Here is a 21,140-nt window from a genome sequence, read left to right on the forward strand (position 1 = left end):
TTTCTGCCTTTGGAGAGTCACTGCCTGGCCTGACATGGTATCAGAGCCAGTTCTAAAAATAGTTGTAACTCCCTTCATCTCTGCCACTGCCTCTGTCCTGAGCGTTGCCATTGCCTCTGTCCTGAAATAGTTTGCTCTGCCTCTGTCCAGACCATGAGCAGTCAGACCATGTCATAAACGTTTCAAAAAAAAAAGGGCTGCCTTCTACAATTCAACGCATGTTAGAATGTCTTCCTCGTAATGAAGTGCATATGGATTTTGTACTGTGATTTATCAGGGCCGCTTTCTATGATCCAGCAGATATGCCATAATTTCTTCCTCGCCCTCTCTGGTTAAGGTGGCACGCAGGCTTTGTATTTTTTTCCTCGAAATAGTCGTGGCCTTCCCATGCTTTTTCCATGGTTCCTGTCTATGATATCAGAGACTGTCTATAGTCTAGCCTTTCATTAGACTGTCATATCTCCTAGCGTGCACGCTATTGGTTTTGCAACTTGCTAGAAATGGGTTTTTGTTCTACTTGGCTTCGATCATGACAATTCGGAGTGGTCTTCTCCATGCCACCTGCCTTCATCAGTATTAGACTCTCAGGTTCCCGTTCGCATGAGTTTTTCAGCAACTTTGGCTTCTATCACGAGTATCTGGTCACTTAGTAGCCACCATTGTTATTTCTTATGGTCTCATTTTCTCTCATGAAGTGAATCAGTTGGGATAATGAACCGATAAGTTGGATTATCAGTTTCTATTGAGGCGTTGTTCTCCATTAGCTCTTCATTAACCGGCCGGAGTAACATTCCTTTTGTTGTTCCTCTTCTGCAAGCGAACGTGTCCCTGTTTATCTGGCCCTTTTCTGCAAGCGAGCGCTTCCGAAGATTGCTGGCACCCGATGCCATCGGCACCTGAATTCCGATTTTCTTGAGATGGATATTGGAATTGAGGGTAACATGAATCATGACTTAAACGAGGGCACCAGGTTTTGTATTTTCAAAGAAACGTTGTCGTTCTAGAATTTTAGAAGTCATGCTAGAAAACATGTACATTTGACCATTATATTTAAAGATAAAGAAGATGGCGCGGTGTGTGGGAATGTGAAAAGATTGATGCGTTGTTTTGATGTGTTGCTGATGCGTTGAAGCATGACATAGTATGCTGCTCTTGATGCGTGGTTTTTATGTGCTGCTTTGAGACAGCTGATACGCGTGGTTATGTGATTATCTTTTTGATACCTCTGCGTTAGATATGACTTGAAAGGCAACCATATGTATTTTTAACATTGTCCCCCATATACCACGACAAAATAATACCTCTGTTTTTTAATATATCTGAGTACAATTTCACTATACATCAGCAGAAGTTTTTTATCAACAGAAATTTTTTATCAGCAGAAGTTTTTATCAGCAGAAATTTTTTATCAGCAAAAGTATTTTTTACATAATGCATTCAATCATCTCTATGGTAGGAATAGTTCTCACTGGCAATGAGAACTATCCTGAATGGTCCCGGATGATAAAACACACCCTCATCTTCAATGAGTTGTGGAAAGGAGTGTGTGTCGGAAAAGGAGACAATGACCCAGTGCAGCCTACATCAGACAAAGAGCTCGTCATTTGGGAAAACAAGAACAGCAAAGCCTATGCATTAATCGCAGCATCTGTAAATGAAGAGGTGAGTCGCCATATTTCATCATATTCAACTGCCTTTGAAGCTTTACAAAAGCTGAAAGAACTCTATGACTCACATTCTGCACTTGAAGTTGTTCAGCTCATGATTAAACTCTTCACTCTTGAACTGAAAAAAAAAATGATCCTCTTGCTCTTGCATCTGAAGTAAAGTCTATAATGCATGATATCAAATCCACTAAGGTTGAGCTAAATATCCCTCTTATTGTTTTTCTCAAGGCACTCTATCCTACCTACTCCAATTATCTTGAGTCTTTACAAGCAAATGGAAATCTTAAAGATATAACCTTTTACTTTCTTGTGAAAAAGTTTGCTGAAAGAGAGAAAGCCTTTGGAAAGAAGACAGTCCTTGAATCTTCTGAAGAGACTGTTTGCCTTGCTCATAAAGAAAAGCATCCTGCTCAAGATTCTACAAGAGGAAGAGGTGGACGAAGAGGAAGAGGAAGAGGTGGACGAAGAGGAAGAGGAAGATACTTCAGAGGCAGGGGGGCAGACATTCTCAAGGAGAAAAGGCAGATCTGCATTGCATTCGCTGCAAACGAAATGGATCACATGATGCTTCTACATGCAAGCTACCATGGGGCAAAATTGAGCAGAAAAGAAACCAGCAAAAAGGTAAAACTGATGATACAGACACAATGTAACATTGGAGTAAATGAAGATTTGTTTAATGCTTCACTTGCTTCCTCGAAAAATGATTGGTTGCTTGATTCAGGAGCAACCTGTCATATGACTCATAGAAAATAATTTTTTGAAGATTTCACTCACAATGTTGATGGAACAGTATACTTTGCAGATCAGTCAAAAATCAAGCCATCAGGGCTTGGCACAATCAGGCATAAACTGCCTGGTCTTCCAGACTTTCTTTTGGATCATGTTCTATATCTCCCACAGCTCAAAAGAAACTTGTTGTCCTTGGTTCACATCCGTCAGCAAGGTCACTCTATTCATATGTTTGATGGCAAGCTTGAGGTAAGAAAAGCATTTGACCACTCACTTGTCATGAGGGGAATAGAAGAAAGGCTTCTCAAACTGCATGGAACCTCTGCTCATGCACAACATTTCTCATATATTTCTCATCATGAAGAAGGTACACTTCCATCAAGTTTATTATGGCATGCTAGATTTGGACATTTAAACTATGACAGTCTCCGCTTATTGAAGAAAAATGGTGTTGTTGGTTTGCCTACAATTCCTAGGAAACATAAGCAATGTGATGCTTGCATTCTAGGAAAACATAGCAAACAGTCTTTTCATGATTCACACTCAAGAGCACATAGAAAGCTTGAACTCATTCATTCAGATTTGTGGTCCAATGTCTGTTCCTTCTGCAAATGGAAATAAATATATCATGACATTTATTGATGATTACACCAGAATGTGTTGGGTTTATTTATTGAAGAACAAATCTGATGCTTTTCAAACATTCAAGAATTTTCATAAATGGATTGAAAATGATGCACAATCTCATATTGGGTCTATTCGCACTGATAATGGAAAAGAATATACATCAAATGAATTTGAAAACTATCTTCACCAACATGGGATCAAACATCAAACAATTGTGCCTTATAATCCCCAACAAAATGGTGTAGCTGAAAGAATGAATAGAACAATCTTGAATATGGTACAATCCATGCTTTTCTTCAAAAATGTAAAGATAATGTTTTGGGCTGATGCTGTTTTATGTGCTGCATATGTAAAGAATAGATGTCCATCTAATGCTATAAAAAACAAGACTCCTTATGAATTGTGGTATGGACATGTTCCTTCGGTAAAACATCTCAGGATCTTTGGTTCCACCTGTTATGCTTTGATACCAAAGGTACATAGAAACAAACTTAGTGCTAAAAGTCGTAAGTGTATCTTCTTGGGGTATTCAAACATCTCTAAAGCATACCGCCTCTATGATGAAGTAAATAAAAAGTTTGTTGTATCTAGAGATGTCATTTTTCTTGAATCATCCAAATCTGACAATGTTGTTGAGCGGTAACTTGATCGCTTGGATAAATTCGCAAAAACGAAATCATTTCAAGAGTTTGATAATCAGATTCCACATCTTGAAGGGGGGATTCCTATACTAAAACAACATGTGGAATCTTCTTCTGAAGAACAATCTCCTCTGCATGAAACTCCAACAACGGATGATGCTTTAAGTGATGTAATTGATAGAATTGGGAGACTCAATCTTGATTCAGTCCTAACTCAATCAACAGAGCAGCCTGGACCATCTCAGAAAGGTCCCCCAAAGTGGCTGACAAAGACACTTGAAAGTGTTCATCCTGATGAAATTGGAAAAACAGGAACCAGAAATTCAAACCGACAAAATGGAAGTGATGTAGATGACTCTAATTCACCTGTTGATATGGATGTTACTTATGATTGTGAATTGAACTTGTCTACAGATTTTGAACCAACTTCCTTCAAAGAAGTTGCTTCTCATGATGAATGGAAAGAAGCGATGCAAAAGGAGTATGATGCCCTCATAAAGAATGGCACTTGGAAGCTGATTGATCCTCCATTTGGAACCAAACCAATTGGCTGCAAGTGGGTCTACAAGAACAAGTACAACGCTGATGGCTCACTTGACAAGCACAAAGCTAGGCTTGTGGCAAAAGGTTTTGCACAGAAGGAAGGGGTCAATTATGAGGAAACTTTTGCCCCCATAGCAAAATGGGCCACCATCCGGACCACTCTTTGCACTAGCAACTCAGAACGGTTGGAAAGTCCATCAAATGGATGTAAAAACTGCATTCTTGAATGGAGATCTAAAAGAGAATGTTTTTATGTACCAGCCTGAAGGATTTGTTGTGAAAGGACATGAACATAAAGTATGCAAACTTGTGAAGTCCTTGTATGGCCTCAAACAAGCACCGCGAGCCTGGTATGAAAAACTAACTGAGCATCTTCTGAAACTCAACTTCAATCATTTTGATCTTGATGATGCAACTTTATTTGTCAAGAAAGTTGGCAAAACAGTTGTGTATCTTGTGGTATATGTAAATGATCTTTTAATGACAGGGAACAATGAAAGCTACATTGCATCCGTAAAGAAAGAATTGGGGAAAAGTTTTGAAATGGCTGATTTGGGCTATGTTCATTACTATCTTGGCATTGAAGTAACCCAACATCCGAAATCCATATTTCTTTCTCAAAAGAAATACATTGGAGACTTGTTAAACAGATTTGGCATGACAAAGTGCAATCCTCTTTCTACTCCAATGGAACAAAACTTAAAGCTCACATCTATTGAAGGAAAGGAATTTGAGGATGCAACAAAGTATAGACAGCTTGTAGGAAGTCTCATCTACCTCACTACTCCCAGACCAGACATTTCATTTACTGTTGGAATCCTCTCCAGGTTCATGCAAAAGCCTTGTGAGGGACATTGGTCTGCTGCAAAAAGAATTCTAAGGTACTTGAAGGGAACTCAAGACCTTGGAATCAAGTATACACAGGTGGACGCCTTCAGCTTGATTGGATACTCTGATTCAGACTTCGATGGAGACAAAGAAACTGGGGTATCTACTTCAGGATATGCTGTGAGTCTTGGATCAGGAGCTGTCTCCTGGAGATCACGCAAACAATCAGTTCCAGCAGATTCCACAACTGAAGCAGAGTACGTGGCAGCAGCTGAAGCAACGAAAGAAATTGTGTGGCTCAGGAAAATTCTTGAAGATTTGCAGATAAACAAGTACAATCAACTCCACTCATGATTGATAACACCTCTGCAATAAAGTTGGCCAAGAATCCAAAGTTCCATGATCGAACAAAGCATATCAATACTAAATATCATCTGATTCGACATCATGTTGACGCCAAAACAATCCATCTCCATCATTGTTCCACAAATGAGCAAATTGCAGACATCTTCACCAAAGCACTTGGAAAGGAAAAGCTTGAACGATTCAGAATGATGCTTGGACTCACCAACATCCCTTCAGATTAAGGGGGGGAATGTTGACACCTAATCTTCATGATTGGGGAATTTGTAAATAAATAAATCAGGAATGTGAACAGTGATCGGAAGATGAACTGAACAATCACTCCTAATGTATATAACAATAACCTACCTATGGAATAATCAGACGAATCAATTTTTTTTGCCTTTGGAGAGTTACTGCCTGGCCTGACAATAATTATAGCTCTTTCTTCAGCGATAATATGAAAATACCCCCATGTAGAATGAACTTGTTGAATTATATCATCCCAAACGATTTGTTTGACCTCAATCAAGGACATGTTGCCTTTCATCCAGCTCTTCAATTCCTTGATTTCACTGTGAGTTGATTTGCATTTGTCACTGAGTTGGTTATTCTCTTCATACGCAGAATTCAAGTGCCTTTCTTTTATACTTAACTTTGCCTTAGACTATGTTAAATTATCTTGGAGCTTCTTCATTTCAACTTCTGAGAGAGTCACTCAGTTCAGTCATCACTTTTTTTAACTTCTCTAAAGAATCTTCTAACTCACTTGAAGCCACAATTGTGCATACATGATTTTTAATAGATTGCTCTAGATCCCTCACTTTTTCTTTAAGGGTTACTGCTTTATTTTTGTCCATCAATTGTATCACTGACAGCTCCTTTTCTTTTTCCACATGAGCTAGCTCAACTATTTGAGCATGTTCTGTCACATGCATCCTCAATTTTTGTGTTAATGATTTCATCTCAGACACTATGCTTTGCATCAAAGTTTTGATTGCCTCTCTGTCATCTAGATCAACTCCTAGCTTGATAATCAACTTTTTGAATCCTTCATTCTGTAAATGTAGATCTCTAGAACTTGTTTTTTCTTGCTTAATTTTGTTTGAAGCCTTTTCCAAGATTTTCTCAACCTTATTAATTGTCAATGAATTTTTGCTTAAGTCACCGTACAACATCTCCCATCATCTCCCATGTCTGCTTATGTAAATTTATTTTATCATACAATGGAATATCAACTATATTCAGAGACAAAACAACTATAAAAGAGAAAGTTTAGCTGATTTCTTTCTAAAGCCATAGCTGAGAGCAACCTTGTTTGATAAGGAGTTTCTTGCATAGTCAGTTGGATTATCATATCATTTCTTACTTTTTGACTTCTTTCCTTGATCTCCTAATAGTCTTTTAATGTCATCTATGTCTTAGAAAAAGTTCCTTCAATTGTAGACATTGCTAGGTCTGTAGAAGTGGAAGAGGTGGTAACCTTAGGATTTCCCAGGTGCATCTGAAAATTAGGTTGACTAGAAAGTTCTTCTCTTAACTTGGTTTGTATTTCATCTTCATCTCCAATCTGCACCTTTGTTTTCTTTTGTGAATACACATCATCCATCTCAACATCTATCATTTCAATGGTATTCCTTTTCAAACCTTTTTCTTTAACTGACGGGGTTTCAACATTTATTTCTTGTTGTAACGGGTTGACTAACCAAGTTTCTTGATTGGCCATCTTCTCAATTTTAGGTCTACTTTCATGAGAATATGGTGCAGAACTAGCATACACTGTTCTGTCAAAAATCACATGATAAGGATCATATTGCCATTTCTCTCCATATTCAAAGCAAAACTCTTTCATCATCTCTTCAACCTGGGCAAGAACCTGTCTAGAATTTACAATAAATGGCCTCACACTATTCTCCAGTTTGAACATGTATCCTCTGTGCCTGGGAACAAAATTAACTTGATCCACATGAAGTCTTATAAACTCCAAATAAATATCCTCATGGGTAAGAAAATAGGCAAGCGATAAGGTTGCAGCTCTGCTCCATAAAATCTTATCTCAGTGCATTCCTCAAAGATATACCAATCTCCAACTTTAGTATCTTTGCTGAGTTGTAATAATTGTTTACGTTGTGGGAAAATTCTTGTTGGTTGTGCATTGTTCAAGATGGTATAAACAGTGGCCATGAATGTAAACAAAAACTAGGAAAAACCATCATTATTTGGTTTCTTCTTGACAACATTGGTCCATTCAACTACAGACTTCTTTTGTTTGGGAAAATCAAATATACTTAAACCCAAATATTCAAATTTGTCAACATGCACATGCAAGAACAAGCAGACCAAGACAGAAAAGTGTCTAAAATAGACAACAAGTTGAAAATTTTCAAATTGAAAGTTAATTGACTCAGCTAGATAGGATTAAATGTCCAAGACGACATCTGGTTGCAGAATAAGTCTCAAGAACCCTAAGGCATGTTTACTTACATTTTCTGTATCATCTTCACCCAATAATAATAAGATTATAGACAAAACTTGCTGTGCGTCTTCAGAAAACAAAGAGATAGGATAAGTTACAGCTGCTGGAGGGATTTGAGAACCAGAAGGCAAAACTAATTTGAATAAACCTTGTTTATTTTCATCTAAAAGTTGACTAAAAGTTAAGAGCCTATAAAATACAATGTAGGATTATAAAATACCTCGTAAAAATGCGAGGCTACGAAATGCTGAGGTGGGATTATTGGTTGATGACCCAGACGCTAACTGACTTGAGCTCTTAGACTACAAAATGGAAAAGGACGAAAAAGATCGTTTTAACCCCTTTGGTGCACAGAGTGGAAAAATGTCATTTATGACTTGTACAGGTATGGAAGATGACGCTGCAGGAGAATGACGTGTCAAGTGTGGTGACATGGAGGATGATTGGTTCTCCTGTCATGCTCGCTTGGTGTATGAGTCATGTAGCATTCGGCGGAAATGGTTTCTAAATTCCATTTACCATTCTGCGACACCGCTCGACATCGGTTTTAGAAAAATAGGGTAGGGGTGTTGCAGTCAACAACAACCATTGATTTGGTAATTAGTTGTTTTAACAAACGACTTTGAGCCACCCAGGTCCATTTTTAATGTACGAGCATATAGATCTGTCGCAAAACCGTAAGATTGACCACCCGTTGATAGTGACCGTGATCTGATCAGAAGTTGCGCATTGTTTAGCCTCAATGTATTTAAGTTCTTCAATCCACTTCTCTATAGTTTGGGCTGGGCATCGTTTAGCCTGAAAAGTTAGGCTTATATGCAGAAGAAAACAGAATTTGACCTTGCCCCTTTTTTTTCATTTTTCTTTTATATATTTTTTGGACTTTTAAAATTCAGGAAAAATGAAAATTAAGCTGCAAAAGGACTAGCTACATTTAGATGGATAATTTAAGGTTCCAAACTAATGCAGTTGACACATAAATTAACAAGAATGATTTCAAGGGTTAACATTGTCATAGTGTGAAACCATCACAATCCATTAAAACAATTCCGAACCACACTTCCATACAACAATCCAAGATACAATGAACATATAATTAGGCTAGAATCCCAAATGGGAAACCAATATTTGAATGGCTAGATTAGTCCTTATATTTGGCAATTTTAGAGTTAAAATGCAATGCATTAGCTCTCTAAGCCATTTAGCAACTTACAAGGCCGAGATTTTCTTTTATATCCTCATCTCCTTTGCCAAAGGCCCTTGACTCTACTAAGGTACTTTGAAAGCCAAGTCTCCAAGTCCTTCCATTTCTGCTTCATAACACTCTCTCTCCTCATTTCATAATTTGTTGATAATGTTCCACTTCAAGATTCCATTGGTTTTTGTTTTCTTGTGTTTTGGCATTGCACCATATTTTCAACTTTCAATTTGTGGGTTGTTTGTCTTGATTTGAGTCTTAGTCCATTTGTTGTTTTTCCAATCAAATTTGAAATCAAATTCTTGGATATAGATTCAAGTTATGCCACGTCCTTAATGAGTAGTGTTGACTAGATTAAAAAAAGTGTTATTTTGGTTAAATGGCATACTTCTCATCCGTTCCTTGGTGTCAAACATTTCGAAAGACCCTATAACATTTGAAATGTAGGTTTGGGAAGTAAGATACTAGACTTTCCAACATTTGAAGTGCAGGTTTTGGGGGTAAGACACCTTATCACTGGCAACAAGGATTTGATGCTCTATTTGGTTTGCATCCAATATACCCTTTCCTTCTTTGTTATACCCATTAGGAGAATCACTTCCTTCCCTGTCGTCATTTTTGAAGGTGGCAACAAACAACACATTGATCACTTAAGACACTAGATCAATGAGACCTACTTCTCATCCCTTCCCTAGGGTTGCACCTTGTTAAAGGACTTTGTAACAATTGAAATGTAGATTTGAGAGGTAAGATGCCCTACATTTGGCAACAAGGATCCAATGCTCTATCTAGTCTACAACCTATGATTGTACCCTTCTCTATTATACCCATTAGGAGAATCACTTCCTTCTTCCCTGTTGTCACTTCAAAAGGTGGCAACAAACAACTCACAAGGCCACAGTCACCTCAAACACTATATCAATGAGGTTTTCTTCTCATCCATCCAACTAAGAACTCAAAAAGAAACAAAAATAACTAACAACAGAAGCCTCAAAATACAACAGGTGACTCAACGGAAGAATATGCCCTCGTAGGAGGATTAACCCTTGACCATTGTTGTTCATATTTATACTGTGACTGTTCCCCAACACTTGCATAAGAGTCCCAACAAGCTAGACCTTGATATGCAGGTTTGAGACACTATTCACCACACTCTTCAGGAAATCAGAGTGTCTTCGTGTGATAGCCCAAGAGCCAAATCGGTATTGATTTGGCTCGATTTGCTAGCTGTCACATGGTATAACACACAATACACAGTCAACATACTGCTCCTATGACAGCAGGATTATAAATTTAAAAGGTTAAGACATCAAAACACATTGCCACTTAGATTCAGTATACTTCCGACTATATTTCCTTCTAATCACAGCTAAACAAATGTGCTTGAGAACAGTGCCAGTGTATTTCAATTCCTTCATGGCGCACTATCTTAAATTCGGTCAAGTTTTAGAAGCAAAGCATATGTAATGAAACACAATAGCACAAGCAAGAAACATAATTCACTGGCATTAATTACAGAAGACTGATTAGATGACTAAAAGTGGGAGAACTATGCCAAGAGGCCCAGTCTCCCTCATATTTGATAAAAGGATTAAAACATCAAAACATCGCCCCTTATACAATATAGTTTGACCATATTTCCTTCTGATCACTTCTAAATGAAGTGTGCTTGATAATGGTGCGAGTGTTTATTTCCTTCAGCAATACTATCGTATTAAAGCCTCAAACTTTTAACAGACTGAATGGAAAAGAATGACTTAAAGTCAGTCAAGTTTTAGAAGCAGAAAATATGTAAGGAAACAAAACAACGGAAGCAAGGAACACAACTGACTGGCAGTATTTACAGAATAGACTGTTTACATGACTAAAACTGGGAGGACTATAACACAAGGCAGAGTCTCCCTTGCTCTTTTCAACATTCCTATAGTCTTCTCACAACACTAAATTTTTAGAAACAGTGCAGTGCTTTCTTTCCCTTGCCACAATTCAATTTTGATGAAAAAAAAAACCATCTGCATGAAAAACTGCCTATTAAACAGTTACCCCTCCTTCCTTTTAGCTGCAATATGGGCAGATTCTCTCATGATTTTTTCGGTTACATGCTCAATAGAAATTTGGAAGCAAGTCATATGTTTCTTTTAACCAGTGTGGGTCGGCCACGTCCACTACAAGCCTAGATTTGCAATAATGACAACTTAAATATTTAACATAAGGATATCCTGATAATAATTTCCAACCACATGGCAAAGTGACAAAACATGTGTTTAACACAAGGCAATCCTTAGTCTCATGGAAAAGCATTGGAGAGGTTACCTCACTTTCTATCAAAAATAGAGATAAATGACAGTACCAATCCACAGAAGTAATGTTTGAAAGCATTTCTTCAACGAGTACAGCTGCAGAGTCTGAAAGACTGGCCTGCGTAGTTTAGCACTCCCACACATATTCCATGTTCCCACCAGCTTTCATAGTGCATGTGTTTACAAGGCGCTTGCAATTCTTGCGTGGATCATTGACAGATCTATGTTACTTTTGACACTGAGCCCAAGTAAAAAATTTAAAACGAGTTATACATAACACAAGAATAATACCTTTCACATTTTAGTTGATTCCATTTATCTCAATCAACTCATGCATAGCATACCTGTATAGAAAGTCACCAGTGGAAGCTATCCTTCCAGAAATCCATTCAGGAGCTATTTGTCCAAGGAGGTGCAACTGCTCCTCAACTTCACCTGCGAGTACAAAATATTAAGCATGAGATCAGATCACATAGCATGGCATTGAAATTGTTTCCTGCAAGACAATAGAAGAGAGATGTTCAAAGAGAGTTATTTACTTCTATCAGTAACATCCGTGTGATTTGATATTATTTTGTGAACAAGCTCCTGTCTTGTAAGAACTGAGCGTTTGCTTAAACGAAATATATCACGTATCATATTGAAGAGTCTAGGCAAGCATCCAATCATCTGCTGACGCCTATTAGCAGCAGATACACCCGACTTGCACTCCTCTATCGTCTTCAACTCTTTTTCATAGACCTACAAAGTTACAAACAGTCTTTAGTACTCAAAGGGGAAAATTTTATTCAGAAGCTCAAAAAACTTTACAATTTCAAAGTGACCTGCAGTATGATCTCTGCTACAATATATTTTGACGTATAACATGCATTCAGTTTACAACACAGCATGCAACCAACCCAGAATCAGCCAGAGCAGATAAAGTATTAGCAACTACAAAGAACATCACAAAGAAAAGTCATTGCAATTTGACATGATATGCCAATGCAATTTCCAAGGCACTAACGAACATGGGGTAAAGCTTGGTCTGAAAAGCAATTTAATGTCATTGACTTGAATCAACTAATTATGAACAAAGTAAAACCACGAAAGATAATGACAAGAACTTACCTCTTGCAACACTGGCATTGGAATGGAGTCAATGATTTCCTGATCTGATTGAGACATTCCATCGATATGTATCTTGCAAGCCTCCTGAATATTGTTACTTGTCTTTTCAGCTGGCTCTGAAACATTCGATTCTCTACCAATGTCCAGCTTGCAAGGTTCAGCATTGCTTTTCTTAGGAGATCGTAAGCACAGTAGGCTTGTTTCAGAGCAATTCTTAGTTGTGTCAACTTGCAGTGTCTGGGATTCATCTACACCGAATCTGAATCGCTTTGAAGCATGCAAGGGTGGAGTATTAGGGAACCCTTTCACTGGAGTGTTCTCCAAGCTGAATGTTTTTCTATCATGCTGAGGATATGTAGAGTTTTGCATCACCTTCTCATTCTTCTTCGATATGGCAAATGGATTTGCAGCCCTCCTCAAAGGTGATGACTTAAATGAATCCACAGAGTTACCCCATTCACCGGATTTGGCAGGTGTAGAGAGTACAAGGGACTGTGGAGATTGAAAACCTTGAGTGAGGTCATCATCCAAATTGGCTTCCTCTGCCTTCCTTTTCAGAGGTGTTGAACGGGTTCCAGGCTGCTCACAAGCAAGAGGAGCGGAGGAATCTTTTTCTGATCTGTTAAAAGCTATTGCTCTTTTGACATTGGTATTGTTAGATCTCTTCACAGTGGGCTGAGAAAGACGAGAGGCCTCTGGAGAAGCAAAGCCTGGCGTTCCGGGAGACAAAACAGGAGGGGATGTAATGGGTGCAGCAGAAACTCCCGCAAATCGCAGAGATTTCTTACTGATAGGGCTCTTTATATTAGTTTTCAGTATGGATTTAACAATTGGTGTTTTGACAGCAGAGGACACATCAGAAACTGTTTTCAAAGCAACAGAACGACGAGTAACCCTTGGTGTTACAGGGGAGAAATAACCCTTTGATATAGGCGTGTTTGGATTCTCGGACTCTGACGCTGTTTTGCAAGGTGTGCGGGACACATCAGAAGCTGTTTTCAAGGCAACAGAACGACGAGTAACCCTTGGTGTTACAGGGGAGAAATAACCCTTTGATATAGGTGAGTTTGGATTCTCGGACTCTGACGTTGTTTTGCAAGGTGTGCCTACATCAATAGTACCATCAGCGACAGGGTCTGGGTTAGGCACCTTGGAAGGGGTTTGTTGAAAATGACGCATTTCGGAAGAGCGGCAAGACTCTGAGATGGGGGATTCTAGATGGCTTTTATTGGAAGTAGACGATTTGGACTTTATTTCATTAGATTCCTTAATGTCTTGAGTATTTGCAGTGGGACATAAGTTGACGGCAAAATGGCTCTTAAACCCTGGAGAGAGATGAGAATGGAGAGATGATGGAAGAACCCCACCAAACCCATCTGGCTTCGCTGTTTCAGGGACCTCAGAAAGAGGCTTCAAATCTGGGACTTGCTCCGGCACAGGGAATGGTGGGTTCGCAGATGGTTCAGCTGTGAAGTTCCTCTGAGAAAACCGCCTCTGGAAATTTTTGGGTAAAAGTGAGGACATCATAGAGGGTTGAGGGTCTTCTTGAGGGGCAGGCGGATCAGAAGAAACACCTCTTGCTGGGGAAGGACTTTTACATATCACTGGAGGAAGTAGAGAGCAGCCTGGGGAGGTTAGCTGACATTTTCTATTGAAGGGCTCTGGCAGGATTGCCTCCGGAACATCATCTCCCTGAAATGCAATCGATGAAGCCCACCATGTACATACCCAGTTAAAACTCATAATATTGAAGGATTTTAAGGAATAATAATAATAATAATAATACAGGATAGCTGGAGCAGACTCACATTGGGATGAGCCTTGACGAATTCCATTAGACGGGTACGAAATGCTTTTCGCAAACCCAATGTATTGTTGGCTTTGGAGACCTTGCTCTTGCCACTTAGCACTGCATCATGCAAGACAGTGATTTTCAATTCTGGTTTCATGCACAGCGTCTCCTCATCATGTGTCATGATCTTCTCCAGCAAAAGCCCTTCGGGCAAAATGTGCTTCATTTGTGCCACATGGTTATACATAAATCTCCTGCAACCAGAATTAGGGTTTACTATTAATTCCCAAACGGTTATGAAAATATCTTTCACTATGCCTGTGAAAATTTACCTTAAAAGTCTGAGCATTCATTCTATGACTACAATCGGCCAATCTTTAGATCCTGGACAGAGAAGAAGTTATATGTCTACTAAAGTTATCAAGCTCTATGCATTGTAGGTCTGAGAGGAGAACGGAAACCAGTCTCTGGTTTATACATACTTGTGGGTCATCGATTCAACTTGGGGGCAGATATTGCAGAAGCTACTGTTTCTCTTACGAAGCCGAAGCAATTTGATGGCAGACTCCATGGAATCGAAAAGCTCTGCCAGCATTTCATATCTATAACACCCACACATAAATGCGTGAGTTTATCAAACACCCAGAAAATCAGATTGTAGAAATATAGTGACAGATATATGCTTACTTGTCTGGAAGACTGAAATCTGTAGTCTTCGGAGCTTTGGGAGGGGCAGAAATGGATTTTTGACGCAGATTTCTTTTAGGACGAGCTGTGGAATCGTTTGAGCTCTGTAATAGTTTTCTGGATTGATTTGAGACCTCCTTGACAGACATAGCAACTCCTCTGTTTTTAACTCTTGAAGAAGAGTTTTCACTGCATTTTTTCTCGGGCGTGGGAGCACCCAACAACAACGATGGAGTTCTTCCCGTGGCCTTCTCTGATCTTCTATCGATTTGTTTTTTGAGAGATTGACTGATACGGACCGGCTTCTTGCAAGGGAACCCTAAAACCGCTTGATCCTTTTTCTGGTTAAGAGATCTTTGGGAGGAAGAGGAAGATGTGGATCTGCCCCTGCCCGTGCCTGTGCCTTTCCCTGTGCCTGTGCATGTGCCTTTCCCTCTGCCTGTGCCTTCCCCTTGCTGTCTCCTGCCTCCTGTACCGTCCATCGTTATCGCTGTTTCTTTGTTTGGCCGAGAAATCCACAGCGTCCTCAGTCAGGGAATGCCATGGCCTAAACATCGCTTCTTCCCGCGTTCTATTGTATGGCGGGAATGCCTACGTGGCAGCCCCCTTCCGATCATGGCGGGAATCGATGCTCAACGGTCATATAAACTGGACCATACATATTTTTAATACAGGTCCCAGGGCGATGGGTGGAACCGGATAGCCTAAGATCATGTATCGTTTCAAAATGTTCACCTTTTCCTTAAATCCAGTTGGTGGTGGAAAGGTTAAATTTGGTCCAATTGCTTGTAATGATTATTAATATGGCGACCTTGTAATTTTAAATTTTTATAATCTTTTAAATGATTTATTTTAAGAGGTTACAATTTTTAAATATAGAGTATGTATTATGGTCAATATTTCTTTTTTAATCAAATAAAATTATAAATTTTAACAATTTTCTTTTAATGAAACTTGTATATTTTAATATTAATAAAATTAAGATTAGTTATATACATTTTCATACTTATTTATTATAAAATTATATAATATTTAAGGATTACACTAAAAAAATTTAGGCCACGAAAACTTTTATTATATTTATAGGTAGCAAATTTTAACCAATTATCGATGATTATTCTTTAAAGTTTTTTAACTTTGTAAATATGATAGTTTTTAAATGTGATTTTTTGAAAAGTTTTTTAGTTTATTTTCCAATCTAATTTGTTTAGAAAGCATTCATTGAAATCATAAGTTTGATAAGTGAATTTTTCACAATCAAAGTGCCCTAAGGGTTTTTGGAGTGTTGAATCTAAATATGTATTCAAAAAATCAATTTAAACAACACAAATCAAGATTTGGCCACAATTTTTTTCCCTGGACTCCAACAAAAATCTGCCAAAAACTCTAAAATGTCGCACTTAAAGACTACTCCCTTTGTAAATAATGTTTTTGTTTTTAAGCATTTACTTTTAATCATTATTTTTTTAATTATAATGATTATAATAACTTATGGGTGCAGAACCAGTGGTGAATGGGTGTATTGTCAAGGTATTCTTTATCTAATGGTTACTCATTTGAAATCTTGTAGGTAGTCCCACCACCTAGCCTTTAAAAAAAGAGTAAAAAACCATAATGATTATCAACAATATCAAGGTCATAGATTGATGGAGAGCAACGACTAAGGTTTATGCAGCTCTCTAATCAATGGTGAACTCTAGTGATATAGAGAAGAAATGTGTTTCTATTGAAGGAATTGAAGCTAAAGTCTCTGTTTTGTATAGTGCCATGTTGAAATCCGGATGTATGATTTTGGTTGTTCAAGAAGCTCTCACCCTTAATGTTCGTCTAAAAGAGAATGCATTCAATGGTGAAATTTTTTTTCCAAAACAAGGTTTGGTCTACAAATTTAATGGTTTTTTGTCGCGATTGACCAATCTCTACAAATGGATTTTTGATACGTGGAAACCACTTTTGACTGATGATCTTAACATTTACCCCTTGGCTCGGGGTTTTGTTGTTGTGGTTTTTGATAATATTGAGGACAAGCAAAATATTTGTGAATTTGGGCCTTAGTTTTGGGGTATTGTTGGCCTTTTCATGCAGCCCTGGTCTCCCACATTTTATCCAATTACAACATCAATTTCCACGGCTCTTGTTTGGGTAAGGTTCTCGGACCTTCCCCTGCATCTTTAGAACCTCCCAATGTTATCTTCCATTAATAATGCATTGGGGAAGTTTTATTGCTGCAACCCATAATCTAAAATTTTTTATAAAATAACTTATGTTTGAATATGTGTTAAGATGGATTTTAATAAAGGTTTTCCTACTGAGATTAATCTAACAGCTCCAAACTATGTGTGGGTACAAAAGATCGACTGTGAAAATGTTTCATTTCAATGTCAAGCGTGTTATGAAACTGGGCATGTAATCAAAAATTACCCAAATCATTTGCATAATAACAGAGTCCGAAAAAAATAACTAAAGGCCCAAATGGTGCGAAGGAGCTTAGTCTGAACATTATACGGTATACAAAGAAGAAGAAGCTCAGAGTAAGAAAGAAGAAAAGGAAAAACAGGAAGAAGTTATTGTCAAAGATGATTCATTAAAGGAAACAAAAACCAGTTAGGACCCTCCAGATTCAGCGATAGTGGAAGCGCAACATACTCCAATGAAAGTCGGACCCCCCTCTAAATCTTTATGGGAAAAAATTGGGAAAGCAACTTCTTGGGAAAATCAGGCATATAAGCAAGAAAGTGAAGATAGCAATGCTCACTCATTGAAAGGTGATCCATTGGACACAACAAAAAATGTGGGTTGGATTCAAGTGGGGAAGAATGGAAAAACTATTTCACCAAGGAAAACAATAAGCCAAACAAAATTAAATAAAAAAGTAGTGAAAAATGGAATGTAAATGTATTTGGATCTTAAGAGTATTTTGAAAAAAAAATCGTTGGAATGGGACTGGAATTTTTGTATCATGGGGTAATCACTTAAAAGATTGGATTGAGCCTCTATGTTCAATCACAAACTTGCAAGGAGTATTAGTAATTTTAAAGAAATGTAATGGTTCTAGGTCGGATCTTGTTGAGTCCCAAACTTGCATCTTCCCTATATACCTTTTCAGCCTTCTTTTCCATTTACTTGACCCACCATGCTGTCAAATCATTACATATTAGTTTAAAAAGAGCTTATAAAATGGTTTCCTAACTATGTTTGTGACTGATGTTTGATTTAGAGTTTTGTTCAATCAACTGCGGAAACTTGTCACTTTCCGCAGCCAGCTCAAGTTTCCGCAGCCATTTTGTTGAAGACTATGTTACAGGTGTCCAATAGAGAATCCGGCCACATGGGCAAGCTGCAAATGACATGTACATGGAGCGTGTCCCCTTGGTTCAGGCGAATCACTCACAAACAACCATGGTCAAAGACGGTCAAATGAGTGGTCAAACCAAGAGTTTTACGGTGGCACAGATTTGTTTTTCCCACGTGAAGTTTTGCGTGGCAAGATCCTCAATCTCCGGAGGTGTGCTAACACCTGTGGATCAATCCGTGAACCAAATCGAACAGCCACCACTCCATAGATTTATTTGTCATGATTACCATACTGCTAGATCTCAGGACGTGGAGATTTACGTGTCTGTTTGGCAGCGTAGAATTTAGGAATCAGTTATAGCACCTTCAGTTATAAATAATGCGTTATCATACGCTTGATAGTTAGCTTTTACATGTAATCTTGACTGTGTTTACGAGCCCACTGTGCCGTGCTCTATTTCTATGTTTTGACTGCACTTTAATATATGAGAAGACAACATTCTTAAGTTCAATTTGTGACTGAGTATTGATTGGCCGAGGTTGCAGAGGGCCCCTGTACACCAAGGCTCTATATTTACTGTATAGTTTCTTACTTGTGTTATGAAACCAGCTCAAGAAAAGATAGAAAAGATAGATCAACGCCTTAGAATTCAGCCTCTTCGAGGGGGCAACCTCCTTTACATTACATAAATGAACAATTCTTGGATGATTCAAATGACAAAACCTCCTTTCTATATATAGGAGTCTATGGAGTCACAATATAATCCAGCCGACCTAACAATAATAATATAAAGCCACAAAAATAACAATAGAGGGATTCTATGGGCACATTAATAACAATATGGGGGCAATGGGGGCACAACAATATAAATAAGGGGTATAACTACAATAGTAATGGGGTAATCACTAGTATTATAGGGACCCAACATGCCCCTCTCCTTCAAAAAAGTGTTGTCCTCAACGCTTGAGTAGTTCTGGATACTTCTGCATAAAATTCTCATCCTCCCATGTGGAATCTTCAGCGGATAAGTTCTTCCACTTGATAAGATACTCTGAAATTGATCGATTTCGTAGCTGTCGAGTTCTTGTTTCTGTGACTGCTTCCGGTTCCAATATAATTTTTCCTTCCTCGTCAAGTTCTGGCAATATTGTTTGAACTGGGAGCTTGTCGCCTATAACCTTCTTTAAACATGAAACATGGAAAACTGGGTGCAATCGAGAAGCTGCAGGAAGCTCCAATTTGTATGCCATAGTACCAATCTTTTGCAACACCTTGTACGGACCATAATACTTTGGTGATAATTTATTATCCTTCTTAGCTTGCTTGAGGGACATTTGCTTATATGGTTGTAGCCGTAGGAATACCCAATCACCTACATCAAAACTTCTTTCACTGCGATGTTGATCTGCCTGTTGTTTCATTCTATTTTGTGCCAACACGAGGTTATCCTTTAAGAGTTGGAGGACTTGTTGTTGATGTTCGATGTGATGTTCCACTGCCTGAACCTTAGAATTTTCTCTTAAATATGATGTGATGGATGGTGGTTGATACCCATAAAGTGCCATAAATGGGGTCATTTTTGTTGCTGTATGGAAGGAAGTGTTATACCACCATTCAGCCAGAGGCAACCATTTGACCCATTGTGTCTGTTTATCAGATACAAAGCAACGAAGATATCCTTCCAAACATTTGTTTACTATCTCAGTTTGCCCATCAGATTGAGGATGATAAGATGAGCTATGAGCTAACTGAGTACCAAGACAAGAAAATAATTCTGTCCAAAAATTTCCAGTGAAAATGGGATCTCTGTCACTTACAATAATCTTTGGGTTTCCATGTAGCTTTTGAATTGTTTCCATAAATGCAGTAGAAACTGTACTGGCTTTAAATGGATGTGATAATGCACAAAAGTGTGCATACTTGGTAAGTCTGTCAACTACCACCATGATGACACTCTTTCCCTCAGACTTGGGTAAACCTGTGATAAAATCCATTGAAACCTCCTCCCAACGTTGGCTTGGAATGGATAAAGGTTGTAATAGACCCGGTGTCTTAATTGTTTCAACTTTATTTTGTTGGCAAACCAAACATTCCGCCACAAACTTTTGAATATCTGATTTAAGGCCATCCCAAAAAAATTCCTTCTTAACCCTGTGGTAAGTTTTTAAAAATCCTGAGTGCCCTCCTAAGGGAGAAGTGTGCAATTCCATAAGAATCTTTTGTTTTAGCTGGGAATTCTTACAGAGGTATAAGCGATCTTTGTACCATAACGAATCATTTTTCCAGCTAAATGTATCAGACGTACTGGAATCTTGTTGTAGCTTTCGAATAAGTGCCCACACTTCTTCGTCATTCTTCCATTCCTCCCTTGCTTCGTTTATCCAATCTGGTTGGATAATAGAAATGGCGCACAACAATGCTTCCACATCCTCATCCTTTCTTGAGAGTGCATCTGCCACCACATTTTGCTTCCCTTTTTTGTAGATGATTTCAAAGTCATAACCCAACATCTTTGTGACCCACTTTTGTTGCTCTTCAGAGGATAATCTTTGTTCTAAAAAGTATTTAAGGCTATCATGATCCGTTTTTACCTTGAAGTGTCTTCCCATTAGGTAGGGTCGCCATTTCTTAAGTGCATGGAGTATTGCCAACATTTCCTTCTCATAAATAGCTTTGCTTAAAAACTTTCCCTTGATTGGACGACTTTCAAAAGCAATGGGTCTTTCATCTTGCATTAGAACAGCACCAATTCCATTTCCTGAAGCATCACATTCCACAATAAAGGTTTTTGTGAAGTCCGGTGTAGCTAAGACCGGTGCTTGGCACATTGCCTCTTTAAGATGTTCAAAGGCCTTTGTTGCTTCCGGAGTCCATGAAAATGCATCTTTCTTCAATAATGTTG

General features: G+C 38.4%; 1 protein-coding gene across 2 annotated transcripts; it reads right to left on the bottom strand.

Moving 5' to 3' along the window:
• Positions 1–11,165: 11,165 nt before the first annotated feature.
• Positions 11,166–15,657, bottom strand: LOC149146262 (uncharacterized). 2 transcript variants are annotated; one of them, XM_089448444.1, is made up of 7 exons: positions 14,944–15,657; positions 14,739–14,858; positions 14,273–14,510; positions 12,465–14,156; positions 11,894–12,095; positions 11,699–11,789; positions 11,166–11,553 (listed from the first exon to the last, which is right to left on the bottom strand). In XM_089448444.1, the coding sequence occupies exons 1-7, from the start codon at positions 15,423–15,425 to the stop codon at positions 11,535–11,537; spliced, it is 2,844 nt and encodes a 947-aa protein (XP_089304570.1). In that variant the 5' UTR covers positions 15,426–15,657; the 3' UTR covers positions 11,166–11,534. The 2 variants fall into 2 exon arrangements, with proteins under 2 accessions (XP_089304570.1, XP_089304568.1); XM_089448442.1 differs by having other exon boundaries at positions 11,166–11,592; positions 14,944–15,656.
• Positions 15,658–21,140: the final 5,483 nt, after the last annotated feature.

The sequence above is a fragment of the Pinus tabuliformis genome, chromosome X (assembly GCF_031772625.1).
Source record: "Pinus tabuliformis cultivar Carrire ecotype Pingquan chromosome X, CPIR1, whole genome shotgun sequence".
Lineage (NCBI taxonomy): Eukaryota > Viridiplantae > Streptophyta > Pinopsida > Pinales > Pinaceae > Pinus > Pinus tabuliformis.

Bases quoted from the DNA above. Each gene is read 5' to 3' on its own strand.
- LOC149146262 (XM_089448442.1), bottom strand. From the start codon at position 15,425: ATGGACGGTACAGGAGGCAGGAGACAGCAAGGGGAAGGCACAGGCAGA. The intron at 14,157-14,272 runs GTGAGTCTGCTC...ATTGCATTTCAG, and splicing joins TCGTCAAGGCTCATCCCAAT to GGAGATGATGTTCCGGAGGC. The intron at 11,790-11,893 runs GTAAATAACTCT...TTGTACTCGCAG, and splicing joins CACGGATGTTACTGATAGAA to GTGAAGTTGAGGAGCAGTTG.